At 39.5% G+C, this 25,912-nt stretch overlaps 1 protein-coding gene across 1 annotated transcript in view; it reads right to left on the minus strand.

Annotated features, from left to right (window-relative positions):
- The window catches only part of FRY (FRY microtubule binding protein), a 204,394-nt gene that overhangs the window by 90,634 nt on the left and 87,848 nt on the right, over positions 1-25,912 (minus strand). Inside the window, exons 12-26 of the mRNA XM_063126983.1 lie at positions 23,460-23,563; positions 22,126-22,234; positions 21,213-21,299; positions 19,949-20,120; positions 18,462-18,594; positions 14,815-14,922; positions 11,522-11,777; positions 10,272-10,454; positions 7,482-7,568; positions 6,332-6,591; positions 4,819-5,008; positions 2,651-2,775; positions 2,181-2,238; positions 554-645; positions 144-316 (exon numbers count right to left, since the gene is read on the minus strand). Of these exons, the coding sequence (XP_062983053.1) occupies positions 144-316; positions 554-645; positions 2,181-2,238; positions 2,651-2,775; positions 4,819-5,008; positions 6,332-6,591; positions 7,482-7,568; positions 10,272-10,454; positions 11,522-11,777; positions 14,815-14,922; positions 18,462-18,594; positions 19,949-20,120; positions 21,213-21,299; positions 22,126-22,234; positions 23,460-23,563 (2,137 nt within the window). The remainder of the gene's footprint in view (positions 1-143; positions 317-553; positions 646-2,180; positions 2,239-2,650; positions 2,776-4,818; positions 5,009-6,331; positions 6,592-7,481; positions 7,569-10,271; positions 10,455-11,521; positions 11,778-14,814; positions 14,923-18,461; positions 18,595-19,948; positions 20,121-21,212; positions 21,300-22,125; positions 22,235-23,459; positions 23,564-25,912) is intronic.

Here is a 25,912-nt window from a genome sequence, read left to right on the forward strand (position 1 = left end):
TCTCTGAGTTCTGTATTCTCAGCCACTCTATGGAACAGCCTCCTCCTCTATACCCAACAACCCCTGCCATGCTTTTGTCAAACACCACCCTTGCATTTCATCTTTGTGGTTCTGTAATTTACATGATTATCATATCTCCATACCTGGCACACACTGAATCAAGTTAGCAATCATTGCACTAAAATGAGCTCTCATGTCTTTAAGAATTTCAACTTCTTTATCATTTTCAGCTTCCAACAACATGCGGGTCAGGTCAACATATTCTAAGAACAAGGCTCCAAGTGCTAAGGTATCCCGCTCCAAGGCTCCATTCGTACTATGGCAAAGAAAAGTAGAACGTATTAAGGAACCATTCAGATAAAATAAGAACTGTGGTTGGTAGATCACAACCTATAACATTTAAAATATCACTTCCAAGAATGTACAAAGAAGGTATCCAACAGTTAGGTATAAAAATGTGCCAACTTTACCAATCCTCCAAGAAATTACTATAATCAGAGATATAATCAGCATTGTCATAGGACATTCTTCCATTTGGAAAGCTATAGCCTACCTATCACTTATCACACCAGCATCGGCAAGTAATTCAAAAATTCGCAGTAGCTGTAACCGCAGCAGATCTCGTCGCTCACGTCGCTTCTTATTCTGTGTTGCAGAAAAAGAGGGCAGTATTAATTACATCTATTATACAGCTGCAGGTCTTAAAAACAAGATCTAATCAAGTCTGGGCTCAGAATCAATGTTTAAAGAGACACAGATAAGTGTTGCATAATTTGAACTTCTTGACTAGCTCATATAAACAACACTGTAGATGGCAGACAATTTCCTGCAAGAAACTATTGAACCTTGAAAGAAGGAAAATATGTCTGCACTTATGGTCACAGCTATATTTTCCAAAATCTTTTACTATCAGAGATACCAGTGTTCCTCCCTGTTTTAAAGTTTTTGTTCAATCAGAGCAATACTTATAGAAAAGGGAGAAGTTAAAAATATATACACTGGAGAAGCTTGGGGGGAGAAATAAGCATTACTTGGGAATTTCATTTTAGCTTCTGAAAAAGCTATGACTGTGTTTCTGCTGGGCAGTGTCCAAATAGCCTGCTCCGCAAGCGGGACCTACCACTGATTCCATTACGTAAATGGATCCTACCGTTGATTAAATTCTGCAAGCAGCACCTACCATTTGTGCAACTGGAATTTAGCACTACCTTAAGGAAGCCCCCCAAACAAGCAGAAACACTCAATTCTGGATCAGGACATGTTGATGGAGCTTCCTTATGCGAACTCTGCCAACCTGCCCCATTCCAGAAACTAGCATTTTCACTCGTTTTCAGTTCTTAGAGAAAGCATCTCATCCCAGTGGTGCAAGTGGCAGACAACACTTGCAGAACAGAATCACTAGTGGCTCCTATTTGTGCAATGGCCTGCTTGGATATTTCCCCAAGTCATGTCCTTCAGCTTCAACATCATGGTCAAATAATACTTTTCATTCAAATTGTTCACTGCTTTGGCTCATCCACTTGAATCAATTTATTTAGGAGGAGCAGTAGCTCCATTCTGAGATGTTTCTCTCTTCCTTACATCTTCACAGTGAGGTAAACTTCCTTGCATGTAAGGAAGAAGAAAACTTTTCAACCTCTTCAGAGCTTTTTAGTTAATTAAGAAGCAGAGGGATTGTAATTTACATCACATGAAACAATCTTAAATACTTTAAACTCGTTTTGGAGAACCTCTTGACTGTAGGCCAAGTTTGGCTCACGAGGCTGGCCCTCCGACTGGGAGTTGGGCTTCTCCCTGTCCAGGTTTTCTCCAGCTGGGAAAAGCTTGCATGGAAAGAAGCACTAGCTGGAGGCGCACCATCTGGCATGTCAGCCAAGGACCCCCAGATGTCATGGGGCTGGGGCCCTCTCCCTGACATCATTTGGCCCACAAGGGAGTCTGGTGGGGGGTATTCCAGCCACCACACCCAAAACAGTGCCCTGCCCTTGCCTTAAATCATCATGAATAGTTGTTTCACATTTAAATAATGTAATTTTAGGTACATTTATACACAATTACTAGAACAAATGCCAGATCACAAATTCATGACACTTTCAATTGACAGTAGTTCTTCCTCCATCTCCTACTGTTATGTATTTTTTGTCTGTTACACATGTCCTTAAGCCTTTCTATCAACCAACCTCTGGTCTTCTCTCTAATGCTTCTTTCATTAGTGGATGAAGTTCTTCAACTAATTCCCTACATTAAAAACAAAATACTGTGTTAGTCTGTTGCAGCAAAAACAACAAAGAGTCTAATGTCACCTTAAAGACTAACAAATATATTCAGGTATAAGCTCTCCTGGACATTGTCTACTTCCTCAGATGCAACTGATGTCCAAAATAGTTATGAAAAAAATAGCTATTGCTTATAAAAATGATGCAATAAAGCAATTTTATTAATGCATTCTTCTAAGATTTATCAGAAGGCACCACACGGTAATCCTTCCAAAATGTTTATCACTTATATTTTTGAATTTCTATTCATGCAGTTTAAAGTTCCTTTCCAATTCATTCTGTCTTCCCAAGATAATATGCAATCACCATTGACATTTTATTACGCTAACAGCGAAGCAAACCTGAACCATGACAAACTCATGCTGTATAAATACCTGAAAACAAGAGAATTTGTTCTTCCAAAGCCCAATACAAGTGACTCAGTAATTTCTATACTTTCAAGTCTCATCAAAGGCACAAGTTGTTTTAACAGTACACCAACAGATGGAGTTCCTATAGCCTAAAAATAAAACAAAAACATTTTTAACAGATATAATTATTAAGGCAACATGAAAAATTACAGACTACAAAGCATACACTAATGTTATAGGTGTTACTGATGAATTAAAAAGACACCTACAAGGCAGGACCAAATGGCAGGAGTCTGAGAGGGTCTCTGGAACAATTTACCCCTGTGATCCTGAAATTTTTGTAGCAGGATACTCCCAGCATCCCCTGATGCCTTCTTCTTTTGTATCATCCAGGCTGACTGGCAATTCGTATTTTGGTTGCAGAGCCGGAATTAGGAAAGGGCACTTGCTTCAGGCTACTTATCATGCCCTCGTTAGCCTTGGATTACCTTTGGCCAGCCTCTTGTTCTCTGTCAAGGTTGCTGTCTGCTTTTCAGGTGTATGATGTTTGAAGAATAATATTATAATTATTAAAATAATTATTATTGTTAATCTTTGTAAACCTCCCAGAGAGCTTCGGCTATGGGGCAGTATATAAATGTTAATATTAATATTAATAATAATAATAATAATAATAATAATTCCTAATTGTGTATGTGTTGGGCAATGGCTGGTCGCAAAACTAGATTGCCTGACTGAAAGACTTAACAGTGTTGTAGGACACACCTGAGTTCTTTGACCCAACAAATTGTCAATTGCAAGGCTGCAAACCTCACTACCCCCAGCCCCTTTCAGAACAGGTAAGTGTCAGAGGTTTCTCCTCTTGATTACTTCCCCCTTGTTCTGAAGAGAAGGGGCGGGTGTGGTGCCAATTTGCTCACAAGTCAAATGGCTGGAAAAGTGCTTCTTCTCCCTCTGTTGCTACTGAGGTACAACAGTGGGAAATCACGACCAAACCAGGTGAGGGGACCATCCAGTCATTCTTCAGGCTGGACATGCTATGTGCTCAACAAAACACTTCAATGCAGGCAGCTGAAAAGGGTGGTGGAATCAAAAGAAGTACCAGCTACAGAAAAAGAGCTTGCCTTTTTCTACTCAGCCATAAGATGACTGTAAGACTGCAAAAGGGTGCATGGCTTTGTTATATACCTAGCCCAAGCTGTGGAACATTTTAGACTTCTACCAGAAACAACCAGGAGAAATCTGCATTTGTCACACAAATGGTATGCATGTATAAACAGATTAACATACTTCCCATTTTTACTCCTCGCCACAAAAGGCATCTTGGCAGAGAGTCTCTGCGACCTTGATACGGGAAAAAAAGAATGTCCAAAGTAGCACAAACTAAGTTGATAATACCACTGGGAATACTAGAGTAATCTCTACAAGGCAAAAATTGGTCTCTAAACATTTTAGAAGAGACTTTAATCAGAATATGATATTTGAACATAATTGAAGAAATATAGTTACCACTGTCAGTGAAAACAAAATGCCACCCCTGAGCTACATAATGCTAATTAATTAAAGTTTAATTGACCCACTAAGGCTTTGGGCCTGTGCAGTCCCCCACTGCCACAGTATGACAACTCAACTATGGGCTACTCATTTGGGTGGGGGTGGGTGCAGGAGAGGAAGAAGCCAAGCTGGCCAGATGTGATTATTGAGAATTAGGATCCCTAAACTGATCCAGGCCAAAGTTGCCAACAAGTGGCAATGGTTCTCAAATCCAGTTCTTCAATATCTCTAGAACTTTCCCAGCGCTATTTGCTATGGAAACAGCTGTTTTGGATGTACTGTGAACATATATTGCAGCATCTCCTTGGAATCTCCAATAAATCCATTACGGGTAAGAATGCACCATATGAATCTTTTTATGTGCTGAGATGGTTTTATTCTATGCTGCTGGTTTTATCTTCGTTTTATTCTGGGCTTTTCTTATTTTTTGTTTTGTTTTAACGTTTGCATTTTATGTTTTTAATGTATAGTACACCACCCAGGGATTATTGGGTGGTTTTAAAGTACAGTAAATAAAGGAATGAATAAATTGAAAGAGTAAGCTTGACTACTGTGCCATGATTACACAGTATCTACGAATATTGCACAATATATTTTTCTTATGCTGGCAAAGTGATTTTAATGAAATATGTCATTACCTTGTTATCATAACTAACAGTACCGTCAGGTGTGGTAGCCATGATCTCTGGAGTTGAAACACGCAGATGTCCAGGACTCATAATACTCGGTTTTGCTACTCCAAAGCAAAGAATAAGATAGTTTCTCCACAAAGTTACATAATGATCTCCACTGCTTGCTGTACTGGTTTTCTTTGCATTCACAGGGCTGCTGGAAATATTGTTTAAAATAAACAGGGGTTTTTTTTGGTTTCACACATTAGTTACTAATATTTTGTTTTATAATTTTCTAATAATAGCTATAAAATAAATAAATAAATGACAACAACAACAACGGTTCAGCAGCAGCAGCGACAATAGTGGGCTGATTGAGTTCAATATAGCTAAAAATGGAATTCAACTATGGAGAAAGAGCTGTAGGTCAGTTGTGCAGCACATCCTTTGTATGCAGAAGAGCCTACATTCAATCCCTGGCATCACCAGGTAGGCTTAAGAATCCCTCTCTGAAACCCTGGACAGCCACTGCTAATCACCAAAGGCAATTTTGAGCTTGATGGATCAATGGTATGACTCGATATAAAGCACCTTCCAATATCCTTTACTACAGTTGCAACCAAAAGACAAGCCTTCTGTGTTTTTATTTCTATAGTAAAATGTAAAGAAGTGCTTTGCAACTTAATTTGTGTAAGTCCCACTGCAAATGAGTCATCACAATTATTATTTTACAGAGATTTGCACAATACCACTAATAGAAGCCAAAGCTGAGACAAGGTGCCTACTCAGAGAGACAAGGTGCCTACTCAGAGAGGCTCGGAGTGTGGCAACAAGGGACAGGGCCTTTTCGGTGGTGGCCCCCAGACTATGGAATGATCTCCCTGACTAGGCTCGCCTGGCGCCAATGCTGCTATCTTTCCGGCGCCAGCTTTATTTTTATTTATTTATTTATTTATTTAAGGATTTTTATGCCGCCATTCAGCCAAAAAAGGCTCTCACGGAGGCTTACAAAAGTATTTCTTGACAGTCCCTGCCCACAGGCTTACAATCTAAAAGGTTAAGACTTTCCTCTTTGCCCAGGCATATGGCGGCACATCTTAATCACCCACATGTTTAGTTTTTTAACGGTTTTTAATGCTTTATGTGTGTATGTTCTGTGTTTTAGAATTTCAAATTTTGTACACTCGCTTTTATCTTAATTTTAGAATTTCTGTAAACCGCACAGAGAGCCCTGGCTATGGGAGCGGTATATAAGTGTAATAAATAAATAAATAAATAAGGTTTTTAAGCAGATATCCCAAATGCAACACTATGCTGTCTCACTATATCTCAAAAGTATATAATTCTGATAATTTCCTGGACTATAGATTTATTATAAAAACCTGAGATCATAGGGCTTGTATTAGTCCTCCTTAGAGTAGACCCATTGAAAGAAATAGGACTGTTGGTAGACTAATACTGGATACAACCTATAGAATGGATCGAACTATCTAACAAAAGCTTGAGAATCCAGCAGTAATGAAATAATAGCAGAACTTACTTTGGATCAACCAATGGCATAACCAGCTGTAGCCTTGTAAAAGCATAAGGCCAAGCATAGCTAAGAGCTGTAGGACAATGCTTTGGTAAGTTCTCTTGTCTAAGAAAACTGAAAAGGCAGAGAACCCAAGGATCTTTGACTGACTGTGCAAATATCCAGACATGGGAAGGGCTTTTTACATCATAATGGCTATTAACAAGGACCGCGTTCCATTCTACCAGCCACTGCAAATCCACATTATGTGTTAATGGTAATGCTGTCTGTGGAAAGAGGTAAAAAGATAATAATCACCACCATCATCATATTATCTCAGAGGCTGATATGCATTTTCTATAGTTTCTTGGTAAGCTGCCCTTCCAGGCCTGACATCTGCTTCAAAATCTCGCTTGGGAGAAATGGAAACACACAGAATTTACACTGTATTTTGCCGAAGCACCAATTGTACATTCTGGGGTCATTACATTTCTATGCTGCCTAATACTTGGAACTATCTTGGAAGTTAACAAAACAAAACATAAACCCATAAAATGCAATAACATACATGCTTCTTACTTAAAGAACAAAATGTTATCTTTCAGTGCATCTATTTTTTTCAGCACATGTAGGCAGAATGCTTCAGTCTGCATGGATCAAAATCAGACTGAATAAGGCTTATTTTTTGTTTCTTCCCAAACTAACTTAATTAATTTACTGCATGCCCCATTACTGTGCTGATACATCCTGATCTAACAACCGTTTAAGTAGGAGCTCTATTCCTATGGAGGATCCAATAGATGCAGGGATTGGAGCTAGCCATTAAATTAACAAGTCAGACTGAGTGTACAATACATCTGAATCTGGATGCCTGGAAATGTTTTGGATAGGGCTGACAGTTATATTATACCTGAGTTTCTGCTAGAAACTGAAAATATCAATAGAGCTACAATTACAAGCCAAAGTGCTGGAACTGCAACAGTGGATTATAGAGATTATCTGTGCTCTACTGAATAATAAAATTCAGTGCCTGAAGCAATAGAAAATATTTTTGAACATACCTATAATGTTTGTCTCTGCATTCCTGAAATTATTTTGAATATTGCATAGATTCTGTTTATTTAGCACATACGCACTGTGAACATCAAGAAGCCGGGGATAATGGGAAGGTACTTACTGAATCCGAAACGGCCACATGAATGAAACTTTCCAGAATAGAAGAACTTAGTTGGTCCATGACATCAATCATAGGCCTATCATCATCCTGTACATGTGAAGGTGACAGCAATTAATTACATTCAACAAAAAAACAGTCCTGTGGCACAGTGAAGATTAACATATTTATTGTGGTATAGCTTTTGCAGCCTAGAGCCTAATTCATCGGATGCATGAAACAGACATTGATGGATATATACCCACACACAGGGCTAGAGAGGAGAAGCATTTTGAAGGTGAGATTAAAATATGAACAAACTTATACTGAGAGCAGTGACACCTTATATGAGTCAATCAATTCAAGTGGATAAGCTTAAATCATTATTGGTCAATAAGCCCATATATGAATCCAGGCGCGCCCAATCCTTCCAGGCAGGTAGGTGTTCAGTTTACATGACACTACAGGAAAATGAGCAATTACTCATTTAATTACTCATTTAGTGCAATCGAACTAAAATTGGCCAGAACCACCCCTGTTATTTGGGTGAAGGGCATGAGCATAGACGTCATATAAACATATAAGCATACATCTCATATAGAAGTACAGCCCAATAATTATGCTGCAGCAGGTTCCTGATTTTGTTAGAGCACTGCCCTATAATAAGCATAATGATTAATCTCTCAATACAGTTAAAATGGTTTGTCTCAAATATAGCTGTGATGAGATTTACATCTGACAAAATGACTGGGTTCACATATCATGGCACCTACACACAAGGTTGAGTATGGGTCGAATGCAGGTTGTTGTTGTTGTGCTGTGTGAACCTGTCAGGTTTCCATCAGGAAATCTGTCATCCATCTTGTGCAACAGCTCAGGCTCAGTGTGGTCCCGATGGCTGGGAAGGTTTCAGCAATCCTGGAACTAGAGATCTAACAACTTACTCCAGCAGAGTCTGGGAAAAACTAGTAGCTTTTTATAGTCAGGTCAGGAGAGTCTCTCTGGAAACTCCACTCCTTCAGGTGTTGCATCTGGCTGTTAAAGGCCCAGCAGCCTTTTCCTACAAGTTTTGGCTTCTCCTTAAGAGACAGAGGGATCAGTTGGGGACTGCTCCCCGGGGCCTCCCTGTTCACTAGTGGAGTCTGGTGTCCTCTCCTCAGAGTCAGAAGGCAGTGGCACCTCTTGGGGGTTGCACGGACAAGACATGGGTCCGAGGCAGTGGGCCCCATTTCAGAAGGATCATGAACTGGTTCAGATACTTCTCCAGAGTCACTGTCACTGGAGAATCAGTTTCTGAGGGATGCCAGTCATGGGCTATGACAGAACCCTGTAGCACTAACAAACCATAGTTTGTAAACCACAAACAACCCACCGTTCATAAGCCAACAATAAATTATAGGTTTTCTTTGTGGGTTGTTATTGGTTAACAAACCACAGTCTTTTTAAACAGCTGGATTCACACAACACAATAACCCATGGTTCAACAACAAACCACACTTAACCAATACTCAGCCTTATGTGTAGGATGTCGTGTTATGTGAACCAAGCCACTGGGTATGAATATTTATCTTAATTGCTTATCTCTATGTATGTGATTTCGCAGAACTTCTACTTTATTTCATGTGTTTGCAAGTTAAAGCTTCAACTATGGCTCAACAAGAATTTAATTACTGGATTTACTCCAATGTTTGCAGAACTGAAGTGCCCATCAGAAGATTCCATACAACTTAAGACATCTTGGATTTGACGGGCTGAAAAAAACTAGCTTTCTGTTTACTAAAACATTCCAATGGCATGAACACAAAATATTTTGTTCTGCACTTAGCAATTAAAGTAGAGCTACTAACCAGGATCAAGACTCTCCATGCTTTTGTCCTTGACAAACAAGAATTAGCATTCTCCGTTGTGCAAAGAAAAATGCACTGCACTAAATCTTTTTATGATATATAACTTGCCATCTAGATGGACAAGTTGTATTAGCCAATTCGATTTTAGTACAAATAAATACTGTTCAGAAACAATGATAAAAAAGAAGAAATCAGCTGTGTCTAAGAACCAATTTTATAGGAAAAAATGTTAACACAGAGGTCCCAAAGACAGAGAACCAGTAAAGAAGATTTCCAGCAGTGAGTATATGTATTCTATTTTAATCTTTCAAGATACATACTACCTTATTCTGCCTAACAAGAAGCCTGGAAAACTTGACACTGCCATTAAAAGATATTAATCTAGGAGGCGGCTTCACTTTGCCTACCTGAAATACAACTCATCGAATAATAAACTCAAGCAATTCCACTGAAATGAATGAAAAGAATGTAACATTTTGGACTGGTCAATTATTATTTTTAACATATAGTGGATAAATGCAGGTAAGGGGCTACAAATCAAAATCCCATCTCTAACCATTCAGTCAGTATTTTGGATTTAGGGCCCAACTAAACATGATTTCTGGATATCAGCTTTTGGGAAGAGGATTATCAGGAAAATATTGACTAGGGAAAATTGTTCTTCACTCCCCCAACATTATTATCCCAATCTGTCTCCCCCACCCAGGGCTGTTATTCTATCTTTTTAATTCTCATAACGTCAGTGTAAAAGCAAATAAAAATTAAAAGAACCTAAAAGCCAGCTCTATGGTAGTTTACTGAGAAGCAAGTCCCACTGACTTCAATGGAAACTTGCTACTAAGCAAGCAATACAGAACTGTAGCCAAAATTTGTAAAGCATAAGCTTAGGTGGGCATAATCTAATTTCATTTTAAAAACACATTACTGAGGAAAACCAAATTTGTGATACAGGAAGTCAAAGCCATACCTCTGCTTGTCCCAGGGCATGAAATAAGGCACGGATCTCTCTGAGAATCAAAACTGCCAGTTTACGTGTGGCAACCTGGAAACTGCAGAGTAACACTAGTGCAAAACCTTCAACAGCATGTAGAACATTGGAATAAGAACTTCTTTCATTCTGTGTCCTATGACTGGATCCATTTGGTATCAGCTGTAATACAACATATGTATTTATTCATTCAAATATATATCCTGCTCTAACCTTTAGGCTCCAACCATTTACAATATTCTAATAAAGAAGAATGTGCAATTTGACATGCCAAAAAAGAAAAAGAAATGAAATGAAAAATAAGAATCCTATGTAAAATATACGAAGAAATCCTAGTTTTGGTTTCTATACCTGCCACCTACAGAAGGCTACAAGAGTTTCCCCAAGCTAAATCAACCTTCTTTACAAAATGAAATTGAAGGTATGTTTCAGTCTTACATCCCGGACGGATTATTTTCAGGATCAAATTATATGTGATGTTAAGTATGTGGCTTGGCATTCTGTTTATCTTTTTAAAACTAAAAACTCGCTGTTGAAGGGGATACCAGAATTGGGACTGTGGCATGAGAGGGAAGAGGTTAAACATTGCCATGGCCCCAACAATCATCTCTAAATTCCCCTCCCACAAGCTGTAATTAGCCTATAAAGGGAACCTCCTGTCGGTATCAATGTGAGCTTTCCTTCCATGAAAAACAGCCAGAGGCTGTCTAAACATGCATAGGATTAAGCCTTTAGGGTTTTAGAAAAAATGTTTGCATTTGTTGCACAATTTAGACAAAGCATATCTGCCACTGACCCATCTAAAAGCTTCACCTCTATAGGTCTGTACGCAATTAGATAACCTGGAACAACATCTCCCTGAACTCTCAGCCTTATCTAAGCCTCTAACAGTAAAGAATAATATTGGTCCAGTTGCAAGGGCTGAACGGTCTTGGAGATTAATTTTGTTTGTTTGTTTATTAATAATACTTGTATGCCACTGGATAGACTAAAATCTTTAAGTGGTTTAGATGCTGAAATATTAAAATCACTATTAAAATTCTCAATAAACAATTATAGATACATCAGTCAATCAATAACATAAACAATTAAAATGATTAAAATGATTAAAAGGTAACAATGTCTAAATTGCAAGTTAAACAAATGATTCTCTAATTTAAAAACACAACAATGTACAGGGAAAGTTATTTAATTGTTCTGAATTGTTATATGTACTTTTGGAGTCTTACCTCTGAAGACCTGCCTTTTATCTGTTCACTGGCTTTTCCGGGCGTATGTATTATAATTTTCCACTGCGTAAGCAATTGTAACAATAATTTTAAGGACGTGTCCAAGAGACTATGATGCACATCATTCACTTCACGCAGCAGGAAGTTTGTGAAGCCAAAAAGCACATCCTCTCTCCAATCCACAAAATCAACTAACAGGCCCTGAAGTGAATTTTGAGCAATGTGGCGAAGTTCATCATCCATATGGATAGAAAGCCTGTATAAAAATAAAGTGAAACTAAAAGTCATGAATAACGTTCATGGCAGAAATTACCAAAGTACCCATTTGTGGTCAGCACTCATCCAGACTAGCCAAGTATTAATCTGAGTCATAATATTTATAAATTTATATATTTATAAACATGCGTACAGTACCTCTTGCAAGAACAGAATGGAGTATGATTTTTAAAATGTGTTTTCTAAATCCTAAGACTGCAATCCTATACCCACATGTATGAGAGGAAATCCCACTGAACGCAATGGGACTTACTTCTGAGAAGACGTGTATAGGATTGCACAGTAAGTCACTTTTAATATTAAAATGCCTTCTAGTAATTTACAAAAAAGAAAAATAATACAATGATTAATGAATTAAACACCTAGTTGTATTTCAATTCAGAAGATAATTATTATAGTTTGTGGTTCAATTTCCCCTATTTATAAAAGTGTGTTGTATAAGAAAATCAAAGATACAGACAGTAGCACTCTTACTTTAGTCATGTGGTTATTACAATGAAACTGCTAACATATGAACATTGGCACTTAAGTGTTCCAAACCGCATACTTCAGACCAGTGATTTTTCATGGGATCTGCCACTAATAACCGAGAGGGAAGGTAGTAATTAGCATTCGCTCCACATCCCACAGTCTGTCACTGCTCATTTCTGTCTTGTGCTAAAGTTTATATCTCAACAGATACATACGGTCTGGTTTTTATGTTTTCTTGGGGAGGAGATGTTATCCTCATGTCGTGGAGGAAGACCTGTATCTTCCTCACAATAAGGATAACACTTAATGTCTACAGAGCGATCCATGCAGATGTCTGATTCCCAGTTCAAATTATTCTGTCCCCCACCCCTGCCTAAATCCCTTTAGGTAGCAGAATTGTGGAAACTGGTTAACACTTGACTGAGCATTTGTATGGAATGCCTGGTTCACATTAAGTCAGTGCAGTGGTTTCGGGAACGTGAGCACAGTACAGACCTACCAAATGTATGAACAAAAGCAATGCCCCTCTGGTTAAATGCTTTTTAATTTGTTATGATAAATTTGGAAAATTGCAACCACATTCCTGTTGACTATAGACAACATTTCTAATTTCCTTCTGCTAATTTAACTTGAGGTGGAGGCCTATGCATGTTTAGACAGTAAAGTCCTACAACTCCCAGCATTCCCCAGCAGCAGGCTTAGTTGAAGCTAAATCCCGCTTGACAAGCCCAACTCAAATTCTGCTCCTTTCTAGCACCATGTGTATCAAATCTGTCAGGATGCGTCTGGTTGCACAGGTGCAAATGCACAATATTCATCTCCTGAACTTGCAATTTCTGGAGAAGTAAGCAAGTATGTCTCAAGAAAAATGTGAAAGCTGATATTGGAACAAATCGAGTTAAGAAAAGAAATTTGACAGGAATATTAATTTTAACTTCCTGAAATAACGTACTGACGATGACTTGGGAAGAGTAACCCCATAGAACAGTAACAGGAATCACCACACAGCAATAAGTATCCTGTTTACAAACTAGGCTTATTCTACCACGAATATACAAAAGAGAAAGCAAATGTTTGTTTCTTTGCACTTTAGCCCATGTAGTCTAAAACCTCCCTTTGGAATCTGCAGTGAATAGACCCTGTTGATTTGACACTTGACAGCTGTCCTGGATTTTCATCTGATTGCTTGTGCACAGATACTTTCCGAGAACTGCCAAAAGACACAGATACTATATGCATGACGTTTAACACTGAACTGTGACTAGAATAATCTATTTGCATGGAAACTCTGATCTCTGAAATAAGGAGAACACGATTAGCAGGTCAATACCAGAAGGGTCAGTAGGAATGCAGTTTGTTCTTCACTCAAACATGGTAATCCCAAAAGCCATGCCTGTACGCTGCTCTGAGATCTTAATGATATAGGGCGGGATATAAAGGTTTAAAATAAATAAATAAATAGGCCATTTGAATGATTTTCTGAAAAGAGTTTTAGCCCAAAACATCTGGAGGGCATTAGACCGAAAAAGGCTACAATAGCACTTCATGGGGCCAACTCAAGCTTGCATTTGTGAAGGCCTTCTTCACAACCAAGGCAAATGCAGCCTGCCAGTCAACTACGGTGTTCTGCACAGGCTTGCTTGCCACTTCTTTGCCATCACTGTTTTCCAGTCGCAGGCAGACAGCAACCACAAGGGTTTCAATCCAAGCGCTAGTAGGCGGACATACATGGCTTGTAGGCTGCATTTGGCTTGGAAGGCCTCAAGCTGTGTAGCCCTAAACTTTAGAATGGAAGCAGAAATAGACCAGAGATCGGGGTTACCTAACACACAGATTTTTCACAGGCTGCATTTCATAGGCTGCAAAACCCTGAGATGGAGTTGAAAGGCTATAAGCAATGCAGTTGAGCAGTTTCATTTCTTCCTTGCCTGGCCACTCCCTCCCTTCCCTCTTGTATTTCCCCCTTTCACAGCTTTAATTCAGACTGTAAGCTCCTCAGGCTAGGGACCTTTTTTCTCCTTCTTCCTAATGATATTTGGGAAATGTATTGTACACTGATAGTGCTAAATAGGTTAATATGATCAGAATTGAAAGAGTTGTGAAGCTATAGGTTCAGGGGATGTTTCAGGCTTGATTTTTGTCAACAGCAACCCTCTGTGACACATGGCAAACTGCTTTTGCAACTGAGCAAAGTTCAAGGATATATATACCTTCAAAGAATAACAAGTCAACAGTTCTACTGGCTATTGCAGGCTCCTTAAGTGAGCCTAAATAGCTCTTTGAATCCCACCCTAAACAAACAAACTATCTTGTGACATTATGCAGAAGTGTGGCAAGTCTCAGGAGAGATGAACAAAACCTGATAGGAGAACACAGTAATACCATTCTCCCCACACAGCACCCTGAAGAGACTGTCCATACTGATTTATGGAAAGATGAAAATTCAACACTTTCTATATAGTTCAGCTGAGGAAATGGTTCCACAAACAGGAGAACAGCAACATTTCAGCCCCACCAATCAATCCTTTTATGTTTACATGACTTACCTTGACAGCAAGTCAATCAGTTCTAGTTTAGACATTCCATCGGGAAGGAGTCGAGGTATAGCAGCAACACAAGTCCTGAAAAGGTCAATTTTTGGTTTTCTTTCACCTCTGAAAATAAGGAAAATAATGCATAGATCACTAGACAATTAGTAGATCTATATGCACCCACATACACAACTTGCTACTTGAAGCTATTGTTTTCCATCTTGTGGACCTGATGACTCAAATGTACATAAAATGTTATATCAGGAAATCCATGTAATAAGATACTGCTACACATTCACTAATCTAATGTCAAAAAAAGGAAGTAGAACAAACCCTTGGAGGGTTTGGGAGGAGCCGTGGTTCGGTGGTAGAGCATCTTCTTTGCATGCAGAAGCTCCCAGGTTCGATCCCTGGCACTTCCAGGTAGAGCTGGGAAAGACTCCTGCCTGAAATTCTGAAGAGCCGCTGCTGCCAGTCAGGGTTGACAATACTTGACTAGATGGACCAGTATAAGGCAGTATAAAGCAACTTCCTATGTTCCTTTATCATAGTCCTTGGAAAGAGGGCTTTTGGCTGCACTAGATATTCAAGTGTCTGTCAAAACAATTACTAAATCTAGAAAGGGAGAGTTGTAGAGCAAACACTTTGCACGCGCAATGTCCTAAATTCAATCCCGGGTTAAATGTTCAAGGTGATTGGAAAGACTTCTACTGGAAATTGGCAGAGCAGCTGCCAATTAAAGTAGACACCACTGGGTTGACTCAGTATAAAGTGGCTCTATATATCTCAAAAATTGAAACAGGTAAGTTGATCTGAAAGTGGTGCAAATTTAAAACATAATCTAGATGCTTCAGACAGCACTCTCTGTTAATACAAGCTATGAGTAGGAACAACATTTTTTTTTTTCAACTGAAGATCTTGATTTCTCACTTGGCACTTCCTTTGGGGCATTAGAGGTTCTAAAGTAGATAGCGGGCAGAATGCATAAAGTGCCCAATAAAAGCCCAAATGTTCAAAATAGAGGCTCGCTTTGAATCATCTGGAGCTATTTACTCAGAAAGTACTTTTTTCCACTTTTGCTCTCTCTCTCTCAGTGGCACATGGAGGACTGGATAATAATGTGGCAGCGGTGACTGTGCCTTGCACTAAGAACTTGACTTGCAGGCCTTTTGGTCCCCCTAGCCCTAAAAATCTATCAGGATGGGCATCTGTCAGGTATGATTTAAGCATAGAGAATCCTGTGTTCTGGGTGGGTGGGTGGGTGGGTGGGAATAGATAACCCATGGATTCCAGCTTCTCCAGCTTTTAACCGTTTGCAAAAAGAAAGATTTTTACTGAGACTTCCCTTTTCCAGTAAAACAATGTCATTTCACATAATTTTTCAGGGTCAATAATACCCCACAATGTAAAGCACAACACCTTACACAAAAGGTATGTGGGATCTAACTGACCCCACATTTTGAAGCGTAAAAGACTAACATGCCATTAACATAATATAATTGTAACAGTGGCACAAGTATAACAGTTGTGAAATACTGGAAACAACAAGAAATCTCACTAACAGCTACAGCACATGCTACCTTAGCAGCCAACGCATGATTGCCACATGTCACAATGACATGAGTATAACAGACAAAACGGTTACTTAAAACTGCAATTGCATCAGCCACAGAGATGACACCTGCCCCTTCTCTTGTTTCAGCAGTGGCAGGCCCTACCAATTCTGCGGTTGCCTTTCTCAGCCTCCCAGGCAAGATGGCTATGCCCCTACACTCAACCCAGACTTTGATCAGATCTAGCCCCAGGTTTAGTTGGAAAAAGCATCTTTGGAATGCTCACATCATTATGGACATAACTGGCCACTATTTGCTTTTATATTTAGTATAAGGTGCTCAGAAAATGTTTGTAATGCAATGGCATGCAGACAGAGTTAATAAATGAAAATGATTGGAAGTTTATTTGGAGACCAAGGGTGGAAAACCTCTTAGGGTCCCAATCCTGTCCTCAAGGAATCCCCACATGGCCATACCCGTTAACCTGGCTGCTCCCTAAGCTGGTGCCTCCTAAATGTTTTGGACTTCAACTCTCATCAGCCCCAGCCAGCATGGCTACTGGTCAGCAGGGAGTTGCATTTCAAAACATCTGGTGGACACCAGCTTGGGGAAGGCTACCTTACAGGAACTGTTGATTAAGTAGCATAGGACAGCAGACACAAAACATGGCTAGACCATATTCAAAATAACTAAAACGTACTGTAGTGTATGAGGACTTTTTTTGAATTATTTTTTTCTGCAAAAGGGTAGTGAAAGCATCATAGATGGGATTTCAGCTTACTTGAAAGAATAAGCAAAAAATTATCTTACAGAGAGAAACCCTGTCGTAGTGCTTTGTAATGCAACTTAGCTGAAGCTAAGTAGTAGAAAAGCTACCCTACATTGCACAACAGATGTTTCTAACAGCTGGGATTATTTTCATATCTGATTCAGGGGGAAAAACCACCGTTGTTGTTTGAAATGAGAAAATGAACACTGCAAAACACCTGCAGATATAGCAAACTCTGAAGCAGGATCTGAAATCCATTTGCAAGACTGTTGTTGTTGTTGTTGTTGTTTTGATCATCAAAGTGCTATGGATCCTCTGAAAGGCTCCAATGTACAATAGCATGTCCATGACTCTTCAACCTGCCCAAACCATCTTTCAGTAATTTTATAACTGATTTAGCAGATCATTTCTAGAAAAAAAGCACTAGTTGCTTTTAGTGAAAGTACAGTTTATTGGCATAATGTAGATTACAGAATCTGGATTTCCTTGGCACAGAGGACAAAATTAGACATTAAAAGGTAGATAAGGGTAATCTTCCAGCAATAAAATAAAATAAAATAAAGACACCCCGTAATCTGAAGACTGCAAATTTGAGTAGATAAAGTGGCTTTCCCCTCTGGCAATTTTTCCACTCAACTCTGCCCCCTAAGTAGTTTCTCCACCTACTTGAGGGGAGGAGGGAATATGGGCCTGTATCTTCCCCCCCCCCGCCCCACAAGTCAAATTCCATCTTGAAGAGGGAAATTTTGAGCAGAAAAACAGCATGAAGAGAAAAAATTAAACAGCTTCTCTCTGCTCACTCATGCCTCTCTCTTTTCTACTACTAAAACTTGCAGTCCACCAATTGAAAGACAGTTATATGGGCCTGTCTTGTGACATTCAGTTTGGCCCAGAAATGGGAGGGTTTAGAACAGAGCGGGCAACTTGTGGCCCTCCAGATGTTTTGGCCTACAACTCTCATCAGCTCTAGCCAGGACAGCCAGTGGAGAGGGTAGATGGGAGTTTATTTATTTATTTTTATACCACCCAATAGCTGAAGCTCTCTGGGCGGTTGTAGTCTAAAACATCAGGAGGACCTACAAACTGCCCATCCCTAATTTAGAAGACATTAAACCTATTCATTAGGAAACCATGTTTATATGCAGCATGTCTGTCTCTCTGTGGGTGTGTCTAAGTGGACTGCGTCGCAAGAAACAGATTAGCTATGCACCAATCAAGTGTTGCACATTCACTTTCAATTATTATTATTATTATTATTATTATTATTATTATTATTATTTATTTATATAGCACCATCAATGTACATGGTGCTGTCAAATCATTCATCACTAAACACTCACGTGATCATATCTTCGGGTTCTTTGTTCAACATTTGTATGTTAGTGAGCATCATGCACCGTCCAACTTCTTTATCAAGATGTCGCAGTATGTTGTCTACAGCTTTTCTTACTTGAGAATAATACAATGACATGCCTGTAAAAACATAAAGCGGATTAATATTGGTGCATTAAAAAAACAAAATATTAATGTAAAATCCAAGAATTTAAATTGATTTTGCAGAAATATTTATTTCAACAATGTGCTGTTCACTTGTTAAGGGCCAATGGTAAATATGTAGCCCTGAGCATTTTTTATGATATTGTGTACATTAATAATCTCTAGTTTGAGGATTGCAGAGAAGCATATTGAACGTTCATCTGAACTTTACTCAAAAATATTCTTTTTAAAAGTAGTTTCCAACTATACCTTATGCTTTCTGGAGTTGACACATGACTTTAGAGAACTTCAGGATTACTTAACCTCCCAGTTGGTTGCAGATTCAAGTCTCAGGAAAATAAACTCCAGGGAGTCATACTGGATTAGATTTATGATCTGGTTAATCCAGTATCTTCTCTTCAATAATGTCCATATCTGTAAAGCTCAGGAAGCTCTACCAGCACGGTGCAATGAGAAACCCAGGTCCCAGACTACCTGGGACCATCTTTGCACCAATGCACACGAGGCTGAATGAAGAGGAAGAGGCTATTGTGAATCTGGGGCCCACATGGCTGTCTGGTAGACTGCAAGGACATTCTGGGATGCTGCACAGGATTCTGTGAGCAGGAAGCTTTGGAGGAGCAAATTGTGATGGCTTTTTGGCTCTGAGAGGCGGAGGCCTGGGAGGAGGAGAGGAGAGAAGGTTTCTCCCTTCTGGTCTGCTCCCAGGGAATATAAGACAGGTAGGCATCTGAGCAGGTCCCGGCAGAGTGGTTATGAGAAAACATTCAGCCCTTCCATGGTAGTCTTGACATTTTAGGCATGCTCAAACACAAGGTCTGATTCTCTGACCACTCTACCAAATGGCTATTGAAAGGCCTTCCTTCTACAAATCCTTCCTAGCCTTTTCCCAAAGAGTTATATGATTGCCTATTACTAAAAATGTGAATACCATATTATTAACAGATATACAGAGGTACAGGTAATTCCTGTACCTATTATACAAATACAAATATTATCCAAATTCAGCCAGAATTGGATTGTGGCAAATTTAAACACAAATGTAAAGACTAAACCATAGTAAGTATATTATATAGTCACTTAAAAGCATTGCATGCACAGATAATGTTACTGGTTTGCACATTCCCACTGGCAACTAGAAACTGTCCGCAGGGGACCAGGTGGTGACTTAGACCTGATTTGCAGTATATTTTCCAATATGGGTCTAGTCTTTAGACATGTTCAGTTGAATTCTCTAGGCTAGCAATGTTTAGAACTTTATGTAAGGCTGTTGTACTTTATGTAAGTTTCTACCAGTCCATTAACTGGTGGAGGCATGCCTGATACTTGCCTATCAGTTTAGCTTCCTCCTCTGTAAGAGTTTTGCTCAAGTATGTCTTCTTTACTCGTAATGTATTCCCAGAAGGCAGCACAGCTCCAGTAACAGGCATTGGAGGTTCTCCATCTTTTTGCTGCAAGCTATCCGCAATGACTAAGAAAGCTCTCAGACCAATATTCATTCTCTGAAAAATTGATGCAAAGCAAAACACTATTTTAGTACATAGATCGCATTTTTAAAGATGATGGTGTCATCACATTACAATCTTACACAATTTTCTTCAGACAAAATGTAGTGGATGCATTTAACCAACTTCAGGATGATTTAACAAGCTGCTCATGAAAGGGGCTTTCTGGGTGACTTTTACAGAAACTATATTATAAATTTAGCACTGGTCAATCATTTATTGATTTAATGTGTAGCTGATCTGTAGAGTCTATCATGTCATTTGTATGCATGCAGCACCTGGTGAAATTCCCTCTTCATCACAACAGTTAAAGCTACAGGAGCTATACTAGAGTGAGCAGATACAAAAGAGGGCAATTCTCCAGCAGCTTTAACTGTTGTAATGAAGAGAGAATTACACCAGGTGCTGCATATATACAAATGACACCTGCTGAAATTCTCTTTCAATACAACTGTTAAAGATACAGGAGCCCTGTCTTCCTTTCTATATAGTCACCCTAGGCATGCTGTATAGGTAGACTGGGGGTTCCAATGATAATATAAAGAGGATTGACAAGCTCATGCTAATATGTAAAGGAGTATTGTAAGAGTGGGGTTATTAAGGCTTATATCTCAGTACTTTTCAGCTCATAATTTCACTTACACAGCTAACTGATGGCTTACAAACATTTAATGGAAACATTACAGGTTTTCAACTATTTACTCAAACAACTAGCAAGGTGCCTGCTACAAAGTATTGGGTACAGCCATACATGGGGCAACTAGCCATGACAGCAGCTAGTCCTTCCTCTCTCCTCTACTTTGCTCACTGTTTCCTTTGTATGCTATGTGATTGCCATCTTCTGTAGAATTTTTCCATGTGTGTTTGGGCTGAGGACAGATAAACTATACTGTCCCAATAGTTTATCTTCAATAAGATAGCAACTGGATAGATAGCAGAGATGAAAGTTAAGCCTTGTGCCCAAGCAAAATATAAGGGTACTGGACAACTAACTTTGTCTGTCTGTCTCTCTCATACACACACACACACACACACACTAAAACCACGTCATAAATTAAACACACAAATATAAGTATAATGATATCATACCTCCGGGTTGAGACTAAATGCTTTTGCAGGTTTTCCAACACAAAGGAAGTCAAAAATGATTTCTTTCATTGCAAAGTCCAAACGTTCCTAACAGTGAAAAATAATTATAATGAAACATATTGCACATCAACTGTGAGCCTCAAAGAAATTACAGGAGTTGCAAATCATCAAACATGTTCTTGCGGAGCTCCAACTCACTTTAGTGTGGACTCTCCAAAACAAGATCATGGGAAGCTCTGCCCTTTACGAACAATCAGTGCCCATCAGTATGACATAAGAACATAAGAAGAGCCATGCTGGATCAGATCATGGGTCCATCTAGTCCAGCGTTTTGTTCACACAGCGGCTAACCAGCTGGTCACAGCCAGGACATGAGTGCAACAGCACCCTCCACCCATGTTCCCCAGCAACTGGTGAACATAGCCATACTGCCTCTGACACCGGAGGCAGCATATGGCCATCAGGATTTATTTACTTCATGCCATTGACTGTGTTTCACACCTCCAGTGCAGATCCTTTATTTTCTCCATAGAAATGAAAGGCTCCTTATTGCATGCCTGGAAAATTAATCACTTAAGAAGAAGGAGAAGAGGAACATTTTAGCCCTCCCACACCAGTCTTCCTAACTATACCACTGTACATTTGTATGATAAAAGTTAATAGAAGCCACAGAAGTCAGTGGAAAGCATCTTAGAAAGGTGCTTCCATGGGGAAGGGCCCAATCCCTCATCAGATTCCTCAAGCTGGATTTCCATTGTACGTGAACTGCATAATGAAGAGGAGAGTACACCCAACTGGGAGCCCAGTGTGACCAAGTAATAAAAGCTTATATATGGAAACCAGAAGAAACACAATGTACAACTTGTCACGGAAAAATACACACTGCTTAAAGCCTGTGCATATTTTTTCATACCTGTGCAATAAACTGTATAATTTTCACAAAGATGTTTAGAGGCATGTCTCGTGGTACCACGCCTCGGGAACCTTTCGGGAAAAGGGTTGTGACGATTGTTATAAGCCGGCTATAAAACAAAAAGAAAACATTGACACAAGTTCATTCCTAGCAAGGCATCCTTATGTCATCTTGTTTAAACATTTGAAAGTAGCTTGGAAAACTCCCAGAGGAAGAACACTGACGAAGGACGGATGAATCTTTTTTTTTCCTGATTAAAAGGCACAGTGGCATTCTCCTATAGTTCATTCCAAGGTTTGCTAAAATGAGACACAGTGAACATCCCTAGGTCAAGAAAACAATGTTCATGCTTCTCTAAGAGTAACTGTGTAAGGGCACTATATTTTTGTTTTTTTAATTTTTAATTTCTTATTTTTTTCTCAACAATACATAGACAAACATCACATATAATACATACAAACAAGGGTATACATATAACAACTACAACTACACTAAAACAATTAAGGGTAAGGTTGAAATACATTTTTGCTCTCTTCATGCCAAAAACAAAACAACAAAACATGGATACTCATGCACACAAGTCTGGACTGCAGAATCCAAGGTATGTATTCATATATATAAACTCCTCCCTGTCCACCATATGCTTCTACTAAGTTCTTCAGGACGGTGCTGTTTCTGAACTTCTACTATCCCAGACAGATTTGTTCCTCTCTCAAAGTGCATGAAATGTGCATGGATACAATGGCACAAATTCAGTTTTATTTTGAAGAACGATTTCAAAAAGCAAGCCCAAACAAAAATATGATTCTAGGCTCTGTAATCGGGAGGAAAACTAAACTGAAATGGAAAGAAAAAATAACAAGGGTGTTTTGAGGGAGACCCAAGCAATAAATAACAAATATGCCTGTATCATATAGAAGCTGAGAGACAAACCGGCCCTCCTAGCCACATCAAAATTAACACTTGCAGTCAGGGGATAAGAGCATTGCTGGGAGGAGCTCAATTCTCCTGTGTAGAGAATTATCCTTCAGAGGACCATATCACACTGAGAATGGTTTATTTAATCATTGGGCTATTTTGTTTTCAGTATTTTCTTGCAAGGTTCTGAACATCAAATTAACAGCCCAATTTCATTTAACACCAACAAGAAGGTAAGCGAGGCTCAGGGTATTTTCGTTCTTCTCAAAGCAAAATATTTTTGTAGTATAATTATAAAAAATAATTATACTCTAGGATCTCTTCTAGGTGAAGCTTACATTAGTGAAGTTCTTTTTTAAAAAACCTGCTATGTGGAAACATTCTACGAATAATAAAACCTGGATGCATAACTGTACCTTTGAGTAGTTGTATTGCTTTCACATTTAATTCTAATCATGTAAACCCACAGTAGTCTGTAGAGAGATTCCAGTGCAACACGAGCCATTTTGGGATCCTTGTTCTAAAACAACAAAAATACATAGTAGTTTTCACATCAGTTCCCAACTCTTCAAATGTTTGTTTTATTTACTAAATAGTGAATGACTCCAATATCCCCAGATTGGATTCTCATATATTGGAGAGACTTTCTAAATGCCATCTTAGAAGAACTGAGTCTCAGTGTTTCTCCAACTGTAAAATGTTAGTCATCTTATTCATAATAGGCCTACAAAAACTACTAAGACTGGAAAGTTCACAAAATGAGTTCTGAGCCTATCTGGATCCTTGAAAGAGAGGAGTGGGGTTGCAAGTCCTTCAATGTGGCAGACGTAGTGCGAAGCTAAACATTACAGCAGTTAATGTCAACTGCTTAGGAATTTTAGTATATTAAGCAGTATAAAAGCATTATGAATGAATGAATGAATGAATGAATAATACAGCATCAGCTCTATCTGTGTAAACATAGAACTCCCCCCAACAACATAGAAAGAAGAAGGGGATGGGTAAGGTATGTGTTGTCCTCCCCAACTAATGGGAGTAGTTTCTTCATAGCTTCTCTCCCCAAGAGCTCTTTTCCTCTAAGGAGCTTTGATACCAGGAGTGACCTCAGTTAGGAGGGAAGAGCTTGGGGAGAAGGGCTGCCAGGAGTTAAGCTGCCGATGGGATGGGGAAGGGTCTTGTGCCTCTCATCCTCATACCTCTGTTGTTAAAACTGGACACACAGGGCAATGTTCAATGTTAGCCCTAGGTAGGGTAAGCCCATTGAAATGAATGGGGCTTAATTTAGTCATGATTAACTTAAGCCTAATTCATTTCAATGGGTCTTCCCTACCTAGGACTAACACTGGATACTACCCACAGTCCTTTTTCTATGTGATTAAGATGGTTCTGTATTGAAACAAATGAAGCTGCTACTTTTACATCACTTCACTTACTTTTGGAAGGAGATGAAATGGTGCATGGGAATGGTATGAGTAGGAATCATAAAATCATAGAATAGCAGTGTTGGAAGGGGCCTACAAGGCCATCGAGTCCAACCCCCTGCTCAATGCAGGAATCCATCCTAAAGCAGCCCTGACAGATGGTTGTCCAGCTGCCTCTTGAATGCTTCTAGTGTGGGAGAGCCCACAACCTCCCTAGGTAACTGGTTCCAAAGAGGACGTGAATGGAGTGCGCTGTGTGTGTGTGTGTGTGTGTGTGTGTAGCACTGCGTGGGTATGAGATTTCTAGCTTGGAGTGTGTATGTAAGAACTCAAAGGGGCACAGTTTCAACAGTGTAACATTGGATAAGGTGCAACAGATTCTGTCTTCTGTTTACATTCTGTTTACAATGTAAGAGGTATATTGTACAATCTAGGAGGTATCACATAGGGGGGATCGCGTTTCCTTACCGGCGTTTCTCTGCCCTCACGTTTGTCCCTCATTACTTCCTCTTTCGAAAGAGGAAGTAAACAACATGCATGTGGCCCATTCAGTGGTCATTTTGATTGTGCTGCTTCTCCTGCACACAGCAGGAGATAGCAGCAAGTTCTGTCTCAAAAATAATTTGGATTTGTCGGGGTCTTTTGTTGTTGTTGTAAGAGCATCGTGTGGCACAGAGTGGTAAGCGGCAATTACTGCAGCCGAAACTCTCCCCACGTCCTGAGTTTGATCCCAGCGGAAGCTGGTTCTCAGGCAGGTGGCTCAGGTCAACTCAGCCTTCCATCCTTCCGAGGTCGGTAAAATGAGTATCCAGCTAGCTGGGGGAAAGTAACTGCGACTGGGAAAGGCGATGGCAAACCACCCCGCTACAAAGTCTGCCAAGAAAACGTCAGCGAAAGCAGGCATCCCTCTAGAAGTCAGCAATGACTCAAGTGCTTGCACGAGAGGTTCCTTTCCTTTCCTTTGTTGTTGTGCGAAGAAGGCTTAGAAAGGGTGGGAGGCGTGTGGGACGCAGACGACATCATGAATGGGACCCGCAAAAATCTGTGAGTGCCCAGTAATGAGCAGGCAATAAAACGTTCATCTGACGATGCCCTCAGGAAACTGTTTTTTGTTCCCATTCACTGTACTTGTAGGTGGTCAGCTGATTTGTGCTTGGCTGTGAATAGTTCAAACTTTGAAGACCTACGTTTTTGAAGGCTCAATCAAACAAGCATTGTTTTTGCGTTTTGTCATACTACCCAACTTGGTGGTTTGTGCCATGAGTTTGGAATCTAATTTCCTGGTGTGACTGCAGCCAAACATTTTAATAGTCACGCACCACACTATTAACTGCTGCAATCATTTTTCTAAACCGAGCTGGGCAAACTAAGCTGAAGGCAGAGTTTCTTAAAATTGGCATTCTGATGTGAATATCTTATACCATAATCACATTACAGATATGACTATT

The sequence above is a fragment of the Elgaria multicarinata genome, chromosome 5, assembly GCF_023053635.1.
Source record: "Elgaria multicarinata webbii isolate HBS135686 ecotype San Diego chromosome 5, rElgMul1.1.pri, whole genome shotgun sequence".
NCBI lineage: Eukaryota > Metazoa > Chordata > Lepidosauria > Squamata > Anguidae > Elgaria > Elgaria multicarinata.